The sequence below is a fragment of the Anabrus simplex genome, chromosome 6, assembly GCF_040414725.1.
Source record: "Anabrus simplex isolate iqAnaSimp1 chromosome 6, ASM4041472v1, whole genome shotgun sequence".
Lineage (NCBI taxonomy): Eukaryota > Metazoa > Arthropoda > Insecta > Orthoptera > Tettigoniidae > Anabrus > Anabrus simplex.
This window is the reverse complement of record NC_090270.1, coordinates 99,655,396-99,670,948: the sequence shown is the minus strand read 5'-3', so window position 1 is coordinate 99,670,948 and position 15,553 is coordinate 99,655,396. Positions and strand designations below refer to the sequence as shown.

The window sequence follows — 15,553 nt, the reverse complement described above, 5'->3', positions numbered from 1 at the left end:
TAACAGGGACTGTTTGCATAAGGAATGATACTACTAGCATCACTCATACCTCAGTCACTTTCATACTGTCACAGCCAAGGATGAGACCGAGACAGATCAATGAAAGTATCAACATTACTCTAGCCCATACCAGAAGACATAGTGCACTGTAAACACTACATCTTGCTAGCAAAAAATTGAAAAACTAGTATAGTATGCAAACTTTTCCTTGAGCCCTAGTTCCCATTCAGCACTATGGAGTTCAGGGCTCAAGAAAAGGTTCGCGTACTATATATTGGTTCCACCTAGTCAAAACCTATAAGTCTATTTACAATTGAAAGTTGTAAAAAGAAAATTCATATTAAAACCAACAGGACATGTTTTGGCTGCATTAAGTCAATCTTGTAAATAAACTTATAGGTATTGACTACGTGGTACCTACCATTATACTCATATGGTACATGAGGATAAGAAGTAGCTGAAAGGAGGAGGATATCCCATTTGCACCCACTCCTGAAGTGTCTAGAACTCACTTTTCTTCAGTTCTTGCTGAGGGAGAAGAGGGCCCATGAATTTAAAGTGTGATAAGCAGGTTTGGAGAAAATCAAGAACTGTTCACTGGTGATGGTCAGGTAGAAGTAGTGAAGGTTCAGTTCCAGATGGGCTTTCACATGGAGTAATGAATAATTAATAACATAAGGTGGTATCATAGGTCTTGATCTTTCAGGTGGTGGTGGTGGATTTTTCCAACAAGAGAGTGGGCACATGTAAGGATTTGGGTTGGAGCAGATTCCTTAGAAGAGCAGAAGCCGAGACCTTCGAAGTCAATTAAAGTCAATTCGAAGGTGAGCCGAGATAAATTCAGAACAACACAGGCAGCAATTTCACTAAGGAGTTCAGAGAGGGGTCGTCGGTCAATGGTGGAGGATATTTCAGAAAATTAGAGGCCTAGAGGATTAGCATCGAGGGGGAGAAAAGATCTGGTATAAATGGAGTGGAGCTCACTAGAAGGGTGGCAGCTTACTGAAAAATAAATAGAATACATGCTGATGTGATTAGGGATTGGTGCAGAAAAGTTTCACTTTGAAACTAATGGAAAAAGTTGTGGATGGCTCTATAAGTTACATCTGAGATGGATGTTTGTTGGCCAATCGATAAGAAACTCGACAAATGATTGTGAGAAGACAGGTGAGATGGTGTGCTACCTTAACTATTATGCAATTTGATACTAGGCCTAGAAAAAACAGCTGATTATATCGAGGACTGAAATCAGATCTTTAACTTTGACATACTGATATTCATAGTTCATGCCATGAAATATATCAAACTAATCAGTTTAGTGTTCCCTTACAACCAATCACCTGTTTGCTATTCACCTTGATCAACTATAACAACAATGCATATTATCACAGATATTTTCATTTAAGAAATATTTTCATTTTATATTTAAGAAATTGTGTTACGAGAAACTTCTATTACGCTCTCTCACAAGACTCTTACAGACACTTGAAGTGCGCCTGCGCTGTGAGTGAGTTTCTACATTGGTTGTTCCCCCTCCTGTCCCTTCCCCTTCCCTTCTCAAACGTAGTCTTGGTGGCTGGTTGCATCCAGCGTTAGACTCTCACTAATTATTTGTCGCTCTCTTGAGCAACTACTGGGAGGTTCCTTTCGAACCCAAGGCTTCTGGGCTGCGAACATCGGAGCGTAAGTCGTGAGTGAATGTTGTATGTGTGTGTATTGAGTGAGAGGTTAATGCTTGTGGCCGCAAATGTGTGTGTAAGTGGATTTGAGTTGTGCTTCTGTGTGTGCTGTGCTGTTTCGATGGGCCGGGTTCGTAGTCCAGGGGCCTATGGCCAGTTGAAGGCCGTTTCTTTTTCTTTAATGTTAACGTTTAATATTACTTTCTAGTACTACTTGTTTCCATTATATTTTCTGGAAATAATAGATCTCCTGTTCTTTCTTGTACGTAAGAGGCCAATAGGAGTTTATTGGTTTACTTTTGAAAGAGTGCTTCAGTTATAATGTTGTCCATATGTTGTTGTCAGTGAATAAAAGACAGATGAATTTACAGATGGAAAGCTCCCTCACCTCGGTCCACCTAGCTTCCTCTCTGGGAATGTTCCTATTTTCCTAGGCCCTTATGTTAGCACCCTCTCAATATCACAAGAGGATGTTCTTTAATTAAATCCGGAACACACCACAAATCACTAGTGCTTTCATACATAAGACTACCCAAAGTGACTATTAACAATAAGTTATTTGTATTGCCCTGCAGCTTCCGTGCCAAAAAAACTGTACACTAATTATTTCAGAAGAACTCCAAACCAGATAACCGGGTACGGAACATTTACCAGTACGCGGCCACGGGAAAGAGAGTGAAAATAAGAGCAATATAGGGAACAAAGAATATCCGAAGTTTACGGTAATAGAAACGGCTTAATACTTCAACAACATCACAAAATTGAAAACAAGTTTTGTGTAAATAATAATATGCTGCATTTAAGGATAGTTATGCAAATATATAAAAGAAACAGTCTTACCTCAACTCTGCTTTCATGTTCCAAACAGCAATTTCCCAGAATACTCAAAGTAACGTCCAAAATCTTTTCATTAGGCTTATGTAAGATGTTCACTAAATCTTCTAAAGCGCGTCTTTCTCGAATTAATTTGACTCCACATTCTGTCTGAAGTATTTTCTTACGGATTAATACCAATGTGTCGTAAACGACAGAATTGGCATTCGACTTCAACTTTAGTAAGGTGTTATTTACATCAGTTTCATTCATTTTAGAAATGTATTTAGCAATACAGCATAATAATTAAATTAAATAACATAAATTCGTTCAATGAAACTTCAGGAAATATATAATAAAATGTTGCGATAACCCTTTTGTTAAAACATATTTTCTTCCGTAGTAATACCATACTCAGAAAGAAAAAAGAAAATAAATAAAATGGTAGCCAAATCAGTCCCCATCAAGCATTATTAATTTGTGGATTTTAAATATATATATATTTACATTCCCCAAATTGTCTATACTTAACCTCAAAATTCACGTCATTATTTCTAGAATAATACGAAAAATTACAACACGCAAAGAGTAAATACTTATAGCTTCTAATCAATCCCTTCGTAGAAGCCACGTCCTGAAAAAATTCCTCGAATACGACACTTCTATCTGGTGGAAATTTTTAATACTAGTAATGTAGCAGAAAAGTCGATATACATTTTGTTACGTAATAGAATGATACCAAATATGCGCCTGAAATTTTCTAGCATCATCCCACGAAATTCAAGTCATTTCACTTGTAGTTTCACCGCGGTGACAAGACTTTTCATTTCGAAAGCTTCATAGGCATTAAAGAACAAGGTGTTTATTACATCACGTTATTTTGCTGTAACTGAGACTGATGACAACATGTTATTATATCGCTCCCTTCACAAATCTGAGTCATTGATGTCGCTTTTAACATAAGCAGCGACAAGTAGAAACAGAATGTGATAGCAGTGATCCCAGTAAATCTTTACCAAATATATATACCGTATATACCAGGTGGCTCCCGTACAGCGTACTTTCTACGTATAATTGTCCCGCATGCACAAAAATTAATGGGATGTCTACCAACAGATTTTCACAGGGGCACTACTGCCAGCGGGCAGGTTACGTCAGAATATGAAGAGATAAGAACGGGACTGTCGATGGCAGCATGCTATTCAGTGCTACCCGTCTAAAGCAGCCCTTGCATTAGTAAACCTCGGTTTCCACCGCACAGTTCTTGGCTGGTGTATGGTACAGCCGCGCTATTGCATATCGGCAATGGCTACTGTGTTCAGTAGCGACAAATAAACAGACATTATTTTAATCTGGACAACCTGGTCGGAATGCAGCTGGGGCTGCGTATTTCCACTAATAAGTATGTTAATAATAAAATAAAATAAAGTAAACAATTAGCAGATAAGACAACAAAGCTTGTACAAATGGCTCTTTAAAATAATTCCTAGTTCCAGCTGGCTAATGTGGAATAAAAATGTAATGTTTACTCCACACAGAGTGGAGGGGGATTACTGTCCGTCCTCGCCCCACCCCCTAATCGCCACTACTGTTTGTAAACACGCCAAAGATGCAGAAAAGGAAATTTAATAACTTATTAATCTATACACGTGTAGACATTCCATTCGATAAAATAGATGCTTGTATGAAACAAAAACTAATGCAGTTCGGCGAAATACGTGTGTAGAAGGCAGAGTCTCTTCGAACAGGCAAGTTTTGCTGAGTTTTTCTCGGAGGATTATTTTCCACACACGGGGTGTAGATGTGGCGACCCCAGTTTACAGTGCGAGCAGTGGCATACATACGTCTTTTCCTTGGGGGAAATAATAATAATAATAATAATAATAATAATAATAATAATAATAATAATAATAATAATAATAAACAACTATATTTTAAATGGCTTACATGTAGGAAAACCACTCGACTCGTCGTAAAATTTACAGATGACCTATCAGTGGAGGAGGCAGTTACACTCCAGCATTTAAATGAGGGAAAGTACGTAGAGAGAAGACGGTCACACAGGCATCCGAATTTGTGACTCACTGTTTCACAATTGAGTTAAATTATTTCCAGCAATCTGCATATTACCAAACTAATTTGGTGACAAACAACGACAATACAGCGTAATACATGTGGACAATTCTGTCACTTTCAACAATAATAAAAATACCCCGATATTCAATCACTTAACATGAAATATACAAATATAAACAGTTAAACAAATTATTTTCAAACCGTAAGAAGTTACAAAATCAACTCGATTCTTCTTCTTTTCTGGGCAAGTTCATCTATCACTTCGGCAGCTGACAGAGGAACGTTCTTATGAATAGACACCATGGCAAGGCCATTTAGTCGTGCCTCAGAGAATGAATTTCGCAAATACACTGACTGACAGAGCAAATGCAACACCAAGAAGGAGTGGTCAGAACTTTATGCCAATTGCAGGGTAGACTGACGTCACTGAGGTATGCTCATGATGTGAAATGCGCCGCTGTGCTGCGCACGTAGCGAACGATAAATGGGACATGGCGTTGGCGAATGCCCCACTTCGTACCGTGATTTCTCAGCCGACAGTCATTGTAGAACGTGTTGTCGTGTGCCACAGGACACGTGTATAGCTAAGAATGCCAGGCCGCCGTCAACGGAGGCATTTCCAGCAGACAGACGACTTTACGAGGGGTATGATGATCGGGCTGAGAAGGGCAGGTTGGTCGCTTCGTCAAATCGCAGCCGATACCCATAGGGATGTGTCCACGGTGCAGCGCCTGTGGCGAAGATGGTTGGCGCAGGGACATGTGGCACGTGCGAGGGGTCCAGGCGCAGCCCGAGTGACGTCAGCACGCGAGGATCGGCGCATCCGCCGCCAAGACACCCTGGCTGTTCCAATATCGACCAGAACAATTTCCCGTCGATTGGTTGAAGGAGGCCTGCACTCCCGGCGTTTGCTCAGAAGACTACCATTGACTCCACAGCATAGACGTGCACGCCTGGCATGGTGCCGGGCGACTTGGATGAGGGAATGGCGGAACGTCGTGTTCTCCGATGAGTCACGGTTCTGTTCTGTCAGTGATAGTCACCGCAGACGAGTGTGGCGTCGGCGTGGAGAAAGATCAAATCCGGCAGTAACTGTGGAGCGCCCTACCGCTAGACAACGCGGCATCATGGTTTGGGGCGCTATTGCGTATGATTCCACGTCACCTCTAGTGCGTATTCAAGGCACGTTAAATGCCCACCGCTACGTGCAGCATAAGCTGCGGCCGGTGGCATTCCCGTACCTTCAGGGGCTGCCCAATGCTCTGTTTCAGCAGGATAATGCCCGCCACACACTGCTCGCATCTCCCAACAGGCTCTACGAGGTGTACAGATGCTTCCGTGGCCAGCGTACTCTCCGGATCTCTCACCAATCGAACACGTGTGGGATCTCATTGGACGCCGTTTGCAAACTCTGCCTCAGCCTCGTACGGACGACCACCTGTGGCAAATGGTTGACAGAGAATGGAGAACCATCCCTCAGGACACCATCCGCACTCTTATTGACTCTGTACCTCGACGTATTTCTGCGTGCATCGCCGCTCGCGGTGGTCCTACATCCTACTGAGTCGATGCCGTGCGCATTGTGTAACCTGCATATCGGTTTGAAATAAAAATTAACATCAATTATTCATCCGTGCCGTCTCTGTTTTTTCCCCAACTTTCATCCCTTTCGAACCACTCCTTCTTGGTGTTGCATTTGCTCTGTCAGTCAGTGTATATCTTTATCAGTTTCAGTAATGAAAAGGATCTTTCTGGTATATATCTTAAAATTGGCAATGTGCACAATATTTGCAATAGTTTAGAAATGTTGTGATCAATTTCAGAATTACACTGCTGAGAGGCTTCCGTTGCAGTTATGGGAACTCAGTTCTTCATGGCTATTCTAGTCTTCCATAAAAGCAACTCTGCGAATTAATTCGTAAGTACCTTGGTTCTGTATTTCTGCACCTTTGATACTCCCTTCATAGATTTCTCAAAGCCTAACGTCTTTGCAATGACTTCAGATTTTCTACAGATTACTTGAAATACATCACGCGTTCGCCTTCTTACTTTCTGCAGCTAAGATATGGTATATTCAGTAATAAAAATTTGTCAGTCTTTGCCGAATTGAGCTTGTGAGCAGACGTTTGTGATAACGATCCGGAAAAGCAGGGAAAGCAGTATGGGCATTAGCGGCGATTAGAGGGAGTCGAGGGTACCCCCCCCCCACACTTTGTGGATCAAAGATTAAATTTTTATTCCATTTTAGCAGCCTGAAACTGGGAATTATATTTAAGGTGTGCAAACCCTGTTTTCTTTTCAGCTAATTTATTTTAATTTATTTATTTTATATATATAATTTATTTTATTATTAAGAAAAACATCTAGCGGAAACGAGCACAAAATGTCGTTCGCCGCGGCTAACCGAATTGTACAGCATCACAGCAAGTAGTGGATACCCGCGGAGCAATGTGTAGCATGTTCGGCGACGAAAGATAGCAGGGGTATACTTTCACCAAAGTTACCCGCGTCCGTCAGTCTGCCAGTCTCATTCAGTCAATGTGCCTGTTCAGTTCTATGTAGTGTCTGCTACTTCGTTAGTGTGTAGCCACATACAAAATTACTTTTTTAATTATATAATAACGCCGTACTTCTATTCACTAGCGGCGATTGGGAATTAAATGTGTGGGGGCTAGAAATACACATAAGACAAACAGTACACGTGTTTGTGGGATATAGCGGTTGGTGGGGGGGGGGGGGGGAAGGGTGCGTGTATATATATCAAAACTGCAAGAAGATACACAATGTTAAGGTTGTTGGTGCTCTCTGAGTGAATTTCGACAGAGAGGTAAAATTTGACAGTTTACCAACTTAAGTGTGGTAATAATAGTTTTTTATTTAGATTTTGATTCAATACTATACAATAAAACTTTCATCAATTGAACAATATTACACATTTATTACAATTAAATAGAAGTACGGTGTGATTATACAATTAGAATCATTTAACATTTGACTACACACTAAGAAACTAGCAGACATTAAAGTGACAGCCGGACTGATAAATGCGCGCGGCAAGCGGGCCCCTAATTGCCGCTACTACTTCTCTTTAATTATAATATATGCGTAATTATTGTTCCGTTGATGAAAATTTTATTGTATAGTACTTTAATTACCGCACTTACGTTAGTAGACTGTCATCTTTTACGTCTCTATCGAAATTCGCTCAGAGTGCATCGAATTTTTTTTTCAATTTTGATGTCCACCCCCCCCCCCCAACACCACCCGGCTATATCCACTGGACCAGGGTACATGTTGTTGTCTACATATTTTTGTGCCCTCCTAACTTTTAATTCCCAATCGCCACTACCGAGTATGGGTGTAACAGTGCAGCAGTATAGGAGTGTGGTATGGCGATGGCATAGCCGGGTCAAGTTGATCAAGACGGAGTACGAAATAGGAGTTAATAAAATAATAGAACCAAAAGAAATGTTGATGGCAGCAGCTACAGTGGCTACTCTATTAGTCATTGGAGGCGTCGAGATGAACCCGGGACCATTGGCACGAGAAGACATGGAGAATATCAAGGAAGTTGTGCGCGAAGCTTCTCAGTCTGACCAGACCAAAGAAATGTTCGAGGTGCAGTATCAACAAGTTAACGATATGAATGATAGCCTAATCGAAGAACAAACAGAAATAAAGGTGAAGATAAGAGAAGACAAAGAAGAAAGAGCGATACTAAATCAGAGGATTAAGGTGCTAGAAGAAAAAGGTCAGGTACTTTGATGACGGGATAGCAGAATAACAGAGGAGGAGAAGAGACGAAAAATTATTATTTACGGCCTGGAGAAAACTGAAGGAGAATCCACGATGGAACTGATGAACTCAGTCTTGAAGGGCAGCAAGGTGTGGATAAAAATGGATATGGACAGAAAAATGTCCAAGAGCAAAGAGTTCTACATTTTCATTTATGACAAGCAAGAAAGTTGAAACTACGTGCATTTACGGTATAAGAAGAAACCTCTTGCATGTGATAGGAGATACCTGGGCGAGAACGTGGACGGTTAGTGATCTGGGAAGTGCACGGTGTAGGAGTGATGACACGAGGAATTCTTGAGTCTACGTGCAGTGATGGTGTTGACAACACTGGGAAGGTCATCGGACTACGTCAGATCTTCCAGTGGAGTCAAGTAGCAGTGTGACGATTACGAGGCGAGCCGAGTGTTAACAACGGTTCCAGGTAGAGCAGCTGAGGATACTTCCAGACTGAAGTCAGTGAGTCTAAAAGACTTTTTCCAGAAGAAGGGGATGAGTTCAGGCAAATACAATAGAGACAACACGTGACACTTCCGGATTTAGCCCTGTTAAAATGGGGGACAAGTAGCAAATGGCGCACCTAGTGGCGTGATCTGAAAATTCGCGCTAAATTCAAATATCAAAGAAAATGTATATAAGGAAATGAATAAATAAATAACGTCTAGAAAGAAAGTGTTACTAAGATATTAAATTCAAAGTCGCTAAAGCAATTCTGGAAAAATGAATGAAGAATGATTTAACAGGTTAATATTTAAAGACTGAAATTAGACATATAATCAAGGTGTGAAATGGACTGCTGCAAAAGGGCTTGATCATTCATTTATGCATTACTTTTTTTAACTTTAGCATTCCTGCCTGAACGTTCACGGCTAGATTTGTCTTTTTTCTCATTTAAAAGTATTGTATCATCACATTAAAACACTTGTCAACAAAAATATCGGCACATTCCTTACACGCATGATTCAATGAATTTACATTTAAGAGCTGGACAATTCTCCTTTTAACTTGAAGCGTACTAACAGATAGAAAATCTATAAATTTAGCCTCAAGAACATAAAAACTTTCCTATAAGCAATACTTGCCATAATGCCATTACATTAGGGTAAAGCAAATTGCATCAACATATTGTTTCAACAAAATATGTACATTTCTTAAATCACCTATATTTTCTTCAGTGCTTGACAACGCATTACGGCATTCCAAATGGGGTAACTTGGAACATAACCAGCCACACACATATGCATATGTATTTTCCTGAATTAAACCAAACCCACAGATCATACCTACAACAACACATCGGTATTGAAGGTTAACTGCTGCACTTTACAATAAAATAAGCTTATTATATTTTAAGCCAGTTAAAATGTGGATCGCGTAGGTCATAAGTTTAGGAAGTACTATAAAAATCTCTTTGTAACTGGAAGAATATATGAGTCGTCTATTTGCAAAACCACCCATCTCCCAAAAAAATTGAAATCCACTTTTTGTGCTGTCCACTTTTACACAAGGTAGCAAACTATTAGCTGGAAGCTCGGCCTCCAATCAGGTTATTTACTTCATTAAAAATTGGGGTTAGATGCAAATACCGCCGGCCGCGCATGGTTATGAGTTGCAATACCGGCCATCTCCTCTAACGTTAGAGGGCAGAGGATTCGCAGCAGTTGTGTGGGAAGGAACAGCTTATTCATGGTGACTATTGTAGGTGTTATAGTTCTGTTGTAAGGAAAGTGGTGGGTTTTATCATAGGACTGTGTAGCTATTATAATTATATTTGAAAAAAATGGACACTAAGGTTGATAAAGTGACACCTTAAAGGGCCAGAAAAAGGCAATGAAATGGCATCAGCGCTTTATCATAAGCTAAATACTACTGATATGTCCAATGTTTCATTTTATAAAGTGGTTTGCTGATGGATGTGGGGGGGGGGGGTTGAACAAAAATTCTGTTATATCAATGCTCTCCGTTTAGTTTGTCACAAAGGTACGTACCTAAAAGCATTAAGGAAATGGAGTTAATTTTCTCTGTGGCAGGCCATTCATTTTTACCATCCGATATAGTTTTCTGGCTCATTGAAAAACAAACAAACAAAATAGAAACTTGAATACAACCTGAGGAATTTCATAATATTCTTTCTCAGTATGGCAAATTATTTCATCTAGGAAAAGATGACAATGTTCTCTACTTTGACTGGAAAGCAGAATGCACTTCTACTGTATTTTCAAACCTACAGGGAAATGGCACTTCAGATTTTCTGCTGCGAAAAGGGTTATTTTGACCAAATCAAAAGGAGGCAATTCAGTGTTAAATCAAGGTGAACCTAAGTACAGAATAGACGTTGGAACAAAATTAGGCGTTTGTAAGAAAGGCAAAAATATTTTGATGATGAATCCAAAAGTTATACATACTGGTAAAATTGTAAAGAATTTAAAGGCAAAGATGTTAAATCTCTATTGACTAAACATTTTGGGACTCAGTGGGAGTGCATAAGTTTTACAAAGAACTCACTGATAACAATAACCTTCCACACAACAACCCAGAAGATGAGGGAATGCATGTGAGCACAGTGTAGACAGTGGCATTAATATTTAATTTAATGTTTAATGTTTTTTAACATTTAATTTTTGAAATGTAATTCTGGTTCATTTTGTGTAAATACATTGCCTTTTTATACTGCATTGATTTTTAAGTTAACTTTTAAATAAAGCATTTTTTGTCCTTTTTAATTCTTTCAGTACCTTTAGTTTGGTGCAAACCCGGCCATCTCCAAATTTGAACTTTAAATATTTCAAATAATTATACGAATAAAATATTGGCATTCTGTAACATTCATTACAATGCTATTTATAAGTGATATGGTAAAAACAAATAATTCTAAATCTCTTTATTTAGATGCTGTACGTTTTTTCGATATCCTGAATAATTTAACCATTTGGAGATGGCCGGTTTTGCAAATAGACGACTCATATATGCAAACACAATATTTACTTACATTTTATTGTCACGAGGGAAACGGAAGAAAGACCGCGAGTCCTTCTGCACTTCATAGTTATTGCAGCCAAACACAGCACATATCTTTCCACTCATATTGAGAGGAGATATAAAGGAATGACACACGCTACTATTTAGTAATGTCAACTTAATGCAAACGCATAAATAGCGCCAAAAAATTTCGCAAACAAATACACGTGCTCTTATGACAGAATCAGTAACTCTCAGGTCACTCCGCTAGATAGAGCTCTAATTGATGTCCCTCGATATTTCGCAGAGTGTCGCGTATTGTCCCTACTGTATTTGGTTCAGGTAGTAGAGTAAACATCACATAAGAACTAGCTGAGAAGGACGTTATTTGCTATCCTGAGGGGAGTATAATGGAAGTGGAAAAATCTAGGATGACTGAGAGTAAGTCAGGGTGTTTAGTGGAACACGGAGGTAAAAAATAACTAGAGTTAAAGGTAATATGTCTTAATATCGAAATAATATGGAACAAAATTGGTTACGAAGGCTTTAAAGAGCTACTGGAAGAAACGTACAACCTTGGACTAGTATAGGGTCTTCTCTTAGCTGCCTACGCAGCACTACTCAGAGCAATATATCTCTCGGCAAATGAGTCACCTGGGTATCGCCTTCCGTGCGTGTTCCCCTGAAACACGGAGCAAGCCATAAAAATACCCTGTAGATACTTGGTCTGATTACAAGACAGACCTAAAGATAGAAGGGTATACAGTCAATTGTATTGTCCCTACTGTATTTGATTCAGGTAGTAGAGTAAAAATAATATACGAACTATCTGAGAAGGTCGTTATTTGCTTTCCTGAGGGGAAATCGTCCAATGCTTCATATTTGGCCACCCACGTTGTAATACGCAGTCTCTTTAGTGATTTGGCGCTGGATGTTGCTTGTGCATTTTAAATAGCACTTAATAAAGACGCCTCAGTTCGGGGGTGTTAAAAATGTTTCTGCAATTCTCAGACAGTTTCTTATAGGCTGAATTGGAAATTGCAAAATTTGAGGAATATACCGCAGAGGTTACATAGAGTGCTGCAGGATAGGTTTCCTTAATTATTACTTGGGCACCATTTAATTTACCTGACATACGAGGATTGGGGCAAAAGTCTTGGCAACTATTTTTTTCTTGTAGACATGAGAACGAATCACAAACGTATATGTGTCGTGTGGAAGTTCCGCAGGCATAGTGTGTATGCAGAACAACATATTGTTCTGTGATAGCTGGTAGTAGCGCAGCGAGGGCTGTGAAATCAGTCAGTTTGGTGAGTGTAGTGCGAGATTGAAGTAAACCGTGTTGAGCAGCGCGCTTACATCAAAATAGCCGTTCTCCGAGGCAGAAATGCGATGGAATGTCACAGTGAATTAGTGGAAGCCCTTGGGAATAATGCCCTACCATACCGTACAGTAGCACGTTGGGTAGGAAAACTTTCAGCAAGGACGTGTGTCAACCAGTGATGAGCAACGTTCGGGACGACCTGTCTGTGTGCGGACCGATGCGGCACGTGCCGTCATCGAGCAGCACCTGGATGAAGACAGACGATGGACGCTACTGGAGTTAGAGAGGGCAAGTGGCATCGAGAAACGTACCGTCCACAGGATATTGCGTAATGATCTGCAACTGCGCAAAATCGCATCGCGGTACGTACCGCATGCACTGACGGAAGTTCAAAGATGGGTGCGCTATGCAATATGCTCCGACCACCTTGCACGCTAGCAACAGGACGGCGATCAATTCTTGTCACGAATAATCGCCATCGATGAATTTTTGGCCAGGGCATACGAACCAGAACTGAAACGTCAGTTCGCGGAATGGCGACATGCTGGATCACCAAGGAGGCAGAAGGTCCGTCAGAATCCTTCCTCAGTCAAATTGATGGTGATCGTCGCGTATGACGTCAGGGGTTTCATTGTTTGCCACTTTGTTCCACATGGCAGAACAGTGACCGCACAGTACTACAGGGACTTCCTGGTGAGGGAGGTACGACGTGGCGTTCAGGAGAAACGTCCGGATCTTGTGGACAGTGCAATAATCCTGCACGACAATGCAAAAACCACATAAAGCAGAGTGTGTAGAGCAGCTACTGCGACGTTGTGGATGGGAAGAATTCGAGCACCCACCGCACTCTCCCGACATTTCGCCCTGTGACTTTGATCTCATTCGAAAGATTAAGGAACCACTACGTGGTAGGCGGTTTGCAACACGAGAGGACATTGCTAATGCTGTGCGCCAACAGGTGACCCGATTCACAGATGGTGCGGCAAATGTTGAGGCAGATGGTATTCAGCGCCTCCCACAACGTTGGCAGCGTGTGGTGTCAGTAGCATGGGACTACTTTGAGGGTCTTTATGCCCAGGTTTGTCATGTCAACTTTATATGTACTGTGTTGTCATTCTTTTGCACCGGTAAGGCTATATTGCTCTGTATACTACCGTAATAAATTAGTGTGTTACGATATTTTAGTGCTATTCATTGTCCACACATGTAGTTAACACCTTGTCCATTCGTCTGTATATGTCACATTTTCCAACCGGACTGGTATCTTCAAGAAAAGAATAGTTGCCATGATTTTTGCCCCAACCCTCGTATTTTGACCGCCATCGAACCCTTGGCCAAAAGGTTACTGGCAATCTACGCTCCACTTTTGTAGTCATGTCAGAACAGTCGCCGAGAGATCACATCTTGTCAACGATTAAGACGTATTTTATCGCTGTAGTCAGTTATTTCGTTTTCGATTGAAAGGCTGATGTACTTATCTCTTTCTCCAACTACTCGAGAACTGCACGTAGTTCATTATCCCCTAATGCCCTGTACCGAAGTATAGCACAGAAATTCCCTTTGTTTGAAGCCTAGCCGATGCCACTTGATTCCACAAGATTTCTGCCGCTTGCGCGTTGACCGCTGAGAGAGATTTCCTGCCGACCACATAAGATAACACCTTCAACTACTGGTTCCAGATTTCTTCTGTTTCTTTCTATTTTCTTTGCCCTGTCTTAATCTAATTTGTTAATCAATGATGATGCCTCATTCTTCATCACCTTGAGAAAATGATCTGAAGTTGCTAAGCAATCTATGTATTTCGTTTCAGAATTTTGTCTGAGTGCACTTCTCGCTTTCTTCCAAATGTCGAATTTACATATGTTTCTCCAATTGACCCAAGGCTTGTTTCCTATACCACCATAATTTGCAGAGCAACGCAAAATTTGCTATAAGCTGCTTTATGAACTTCAGAATACGCTAATAATTTAAAATTCATTCAGCCATAAGCCATTCTTTTCGGAATCGGAATTTCCTGTCTTTAAATTTACTGTATGTAACAAACGAAATTCATAGTATTTTTGAGGGACCCGCAGATTTCCTAATACGAGTACTTGGATTGGTTCTTCCACCGTTCTTTTCCGGTCCACAAATACCGTTATGCCACGCTTTGTAATTAGAGATTGCTTGTCATCGTTGTTAGCTGAATTCCTATTTTCGATGTCAGTATTTTTTACAACCTCATCACCTACCCTTACGCTCGTGCAAGGTTTCTTTATCGTACACCGAGTTTCTTCTTCACTGCCATTGTCATTTGGACGCTTAGGTTTAAAAAATCCAATCAACTTGTTTTAAGACATTCTTACACAACTTGTGCTTGGGAGAAATAGGTACTTCACTATCACGCTATTTACAGATACAAAGCTGCACAAATTATTATGATAAAGGGCACAGATACGGTATTAAAAACTAGACACACTCACTCAGTAAATCAGTTATATATATTTACACGATAGACGTCGTATGTAACTTAGAAAGAAATAAATACACACTTGCACCAAGTAACAACAGTTACTCTCTCTCTTTTAATGTTAAGGAGGCTATTTCTATTATAAAGTAGTTGGCGAAACCACATAACAGTTACCAGAGAAGGAAGAGGCGCGACATTTCCTACTAGTTCTTCCGTCCCATTTCTACATTTAGGACACTTAGATTAGTGTCTCAGTAAGTACTGCTTATAAAAAACTTCGTTAAATTAATAAAAATGATAAATGTACCTATTTATGACAATGAGAACAAGCGCCTCATGGGGCGGGATATATCCACCTAATCCCCCTTATCTACGCCACTGGTTCTGAGAATATCTGATTCTAGTGTTCAAGAAGAAGAAATTATCCTCAACTACTGTTAGAACGATGGTAGTCATGAA

At 40.3% G+C, this 15,553-nt stretch overlaps 1 protein-coding gene across 1 annotated transcript in view; it reads right to left on the bottom strand.

Annotated features, from left to right (window-relative positions):
* Rnb (R and B) overlaps nt 1-3,030 on the bottom strand; it is a 76,142-nt gene extending 73,112 nt beyond the window's left edge. Inside the window, exon 1 of the mRNA XM_067149486.2 lies at nt 2,520-3,030. Within this exon, the coding sequence (XP_067005587.2) occupies nt 2,520-2,765 (246 nt within the window). The 5' untranslated portion in view covers nt 2,766-3,030. The remainder of the gene's footprint in view (nt 1-2,519) is intronic.
* Nucleotides 3,031-15,553: the final 12,523 nt, after the last annotated feature.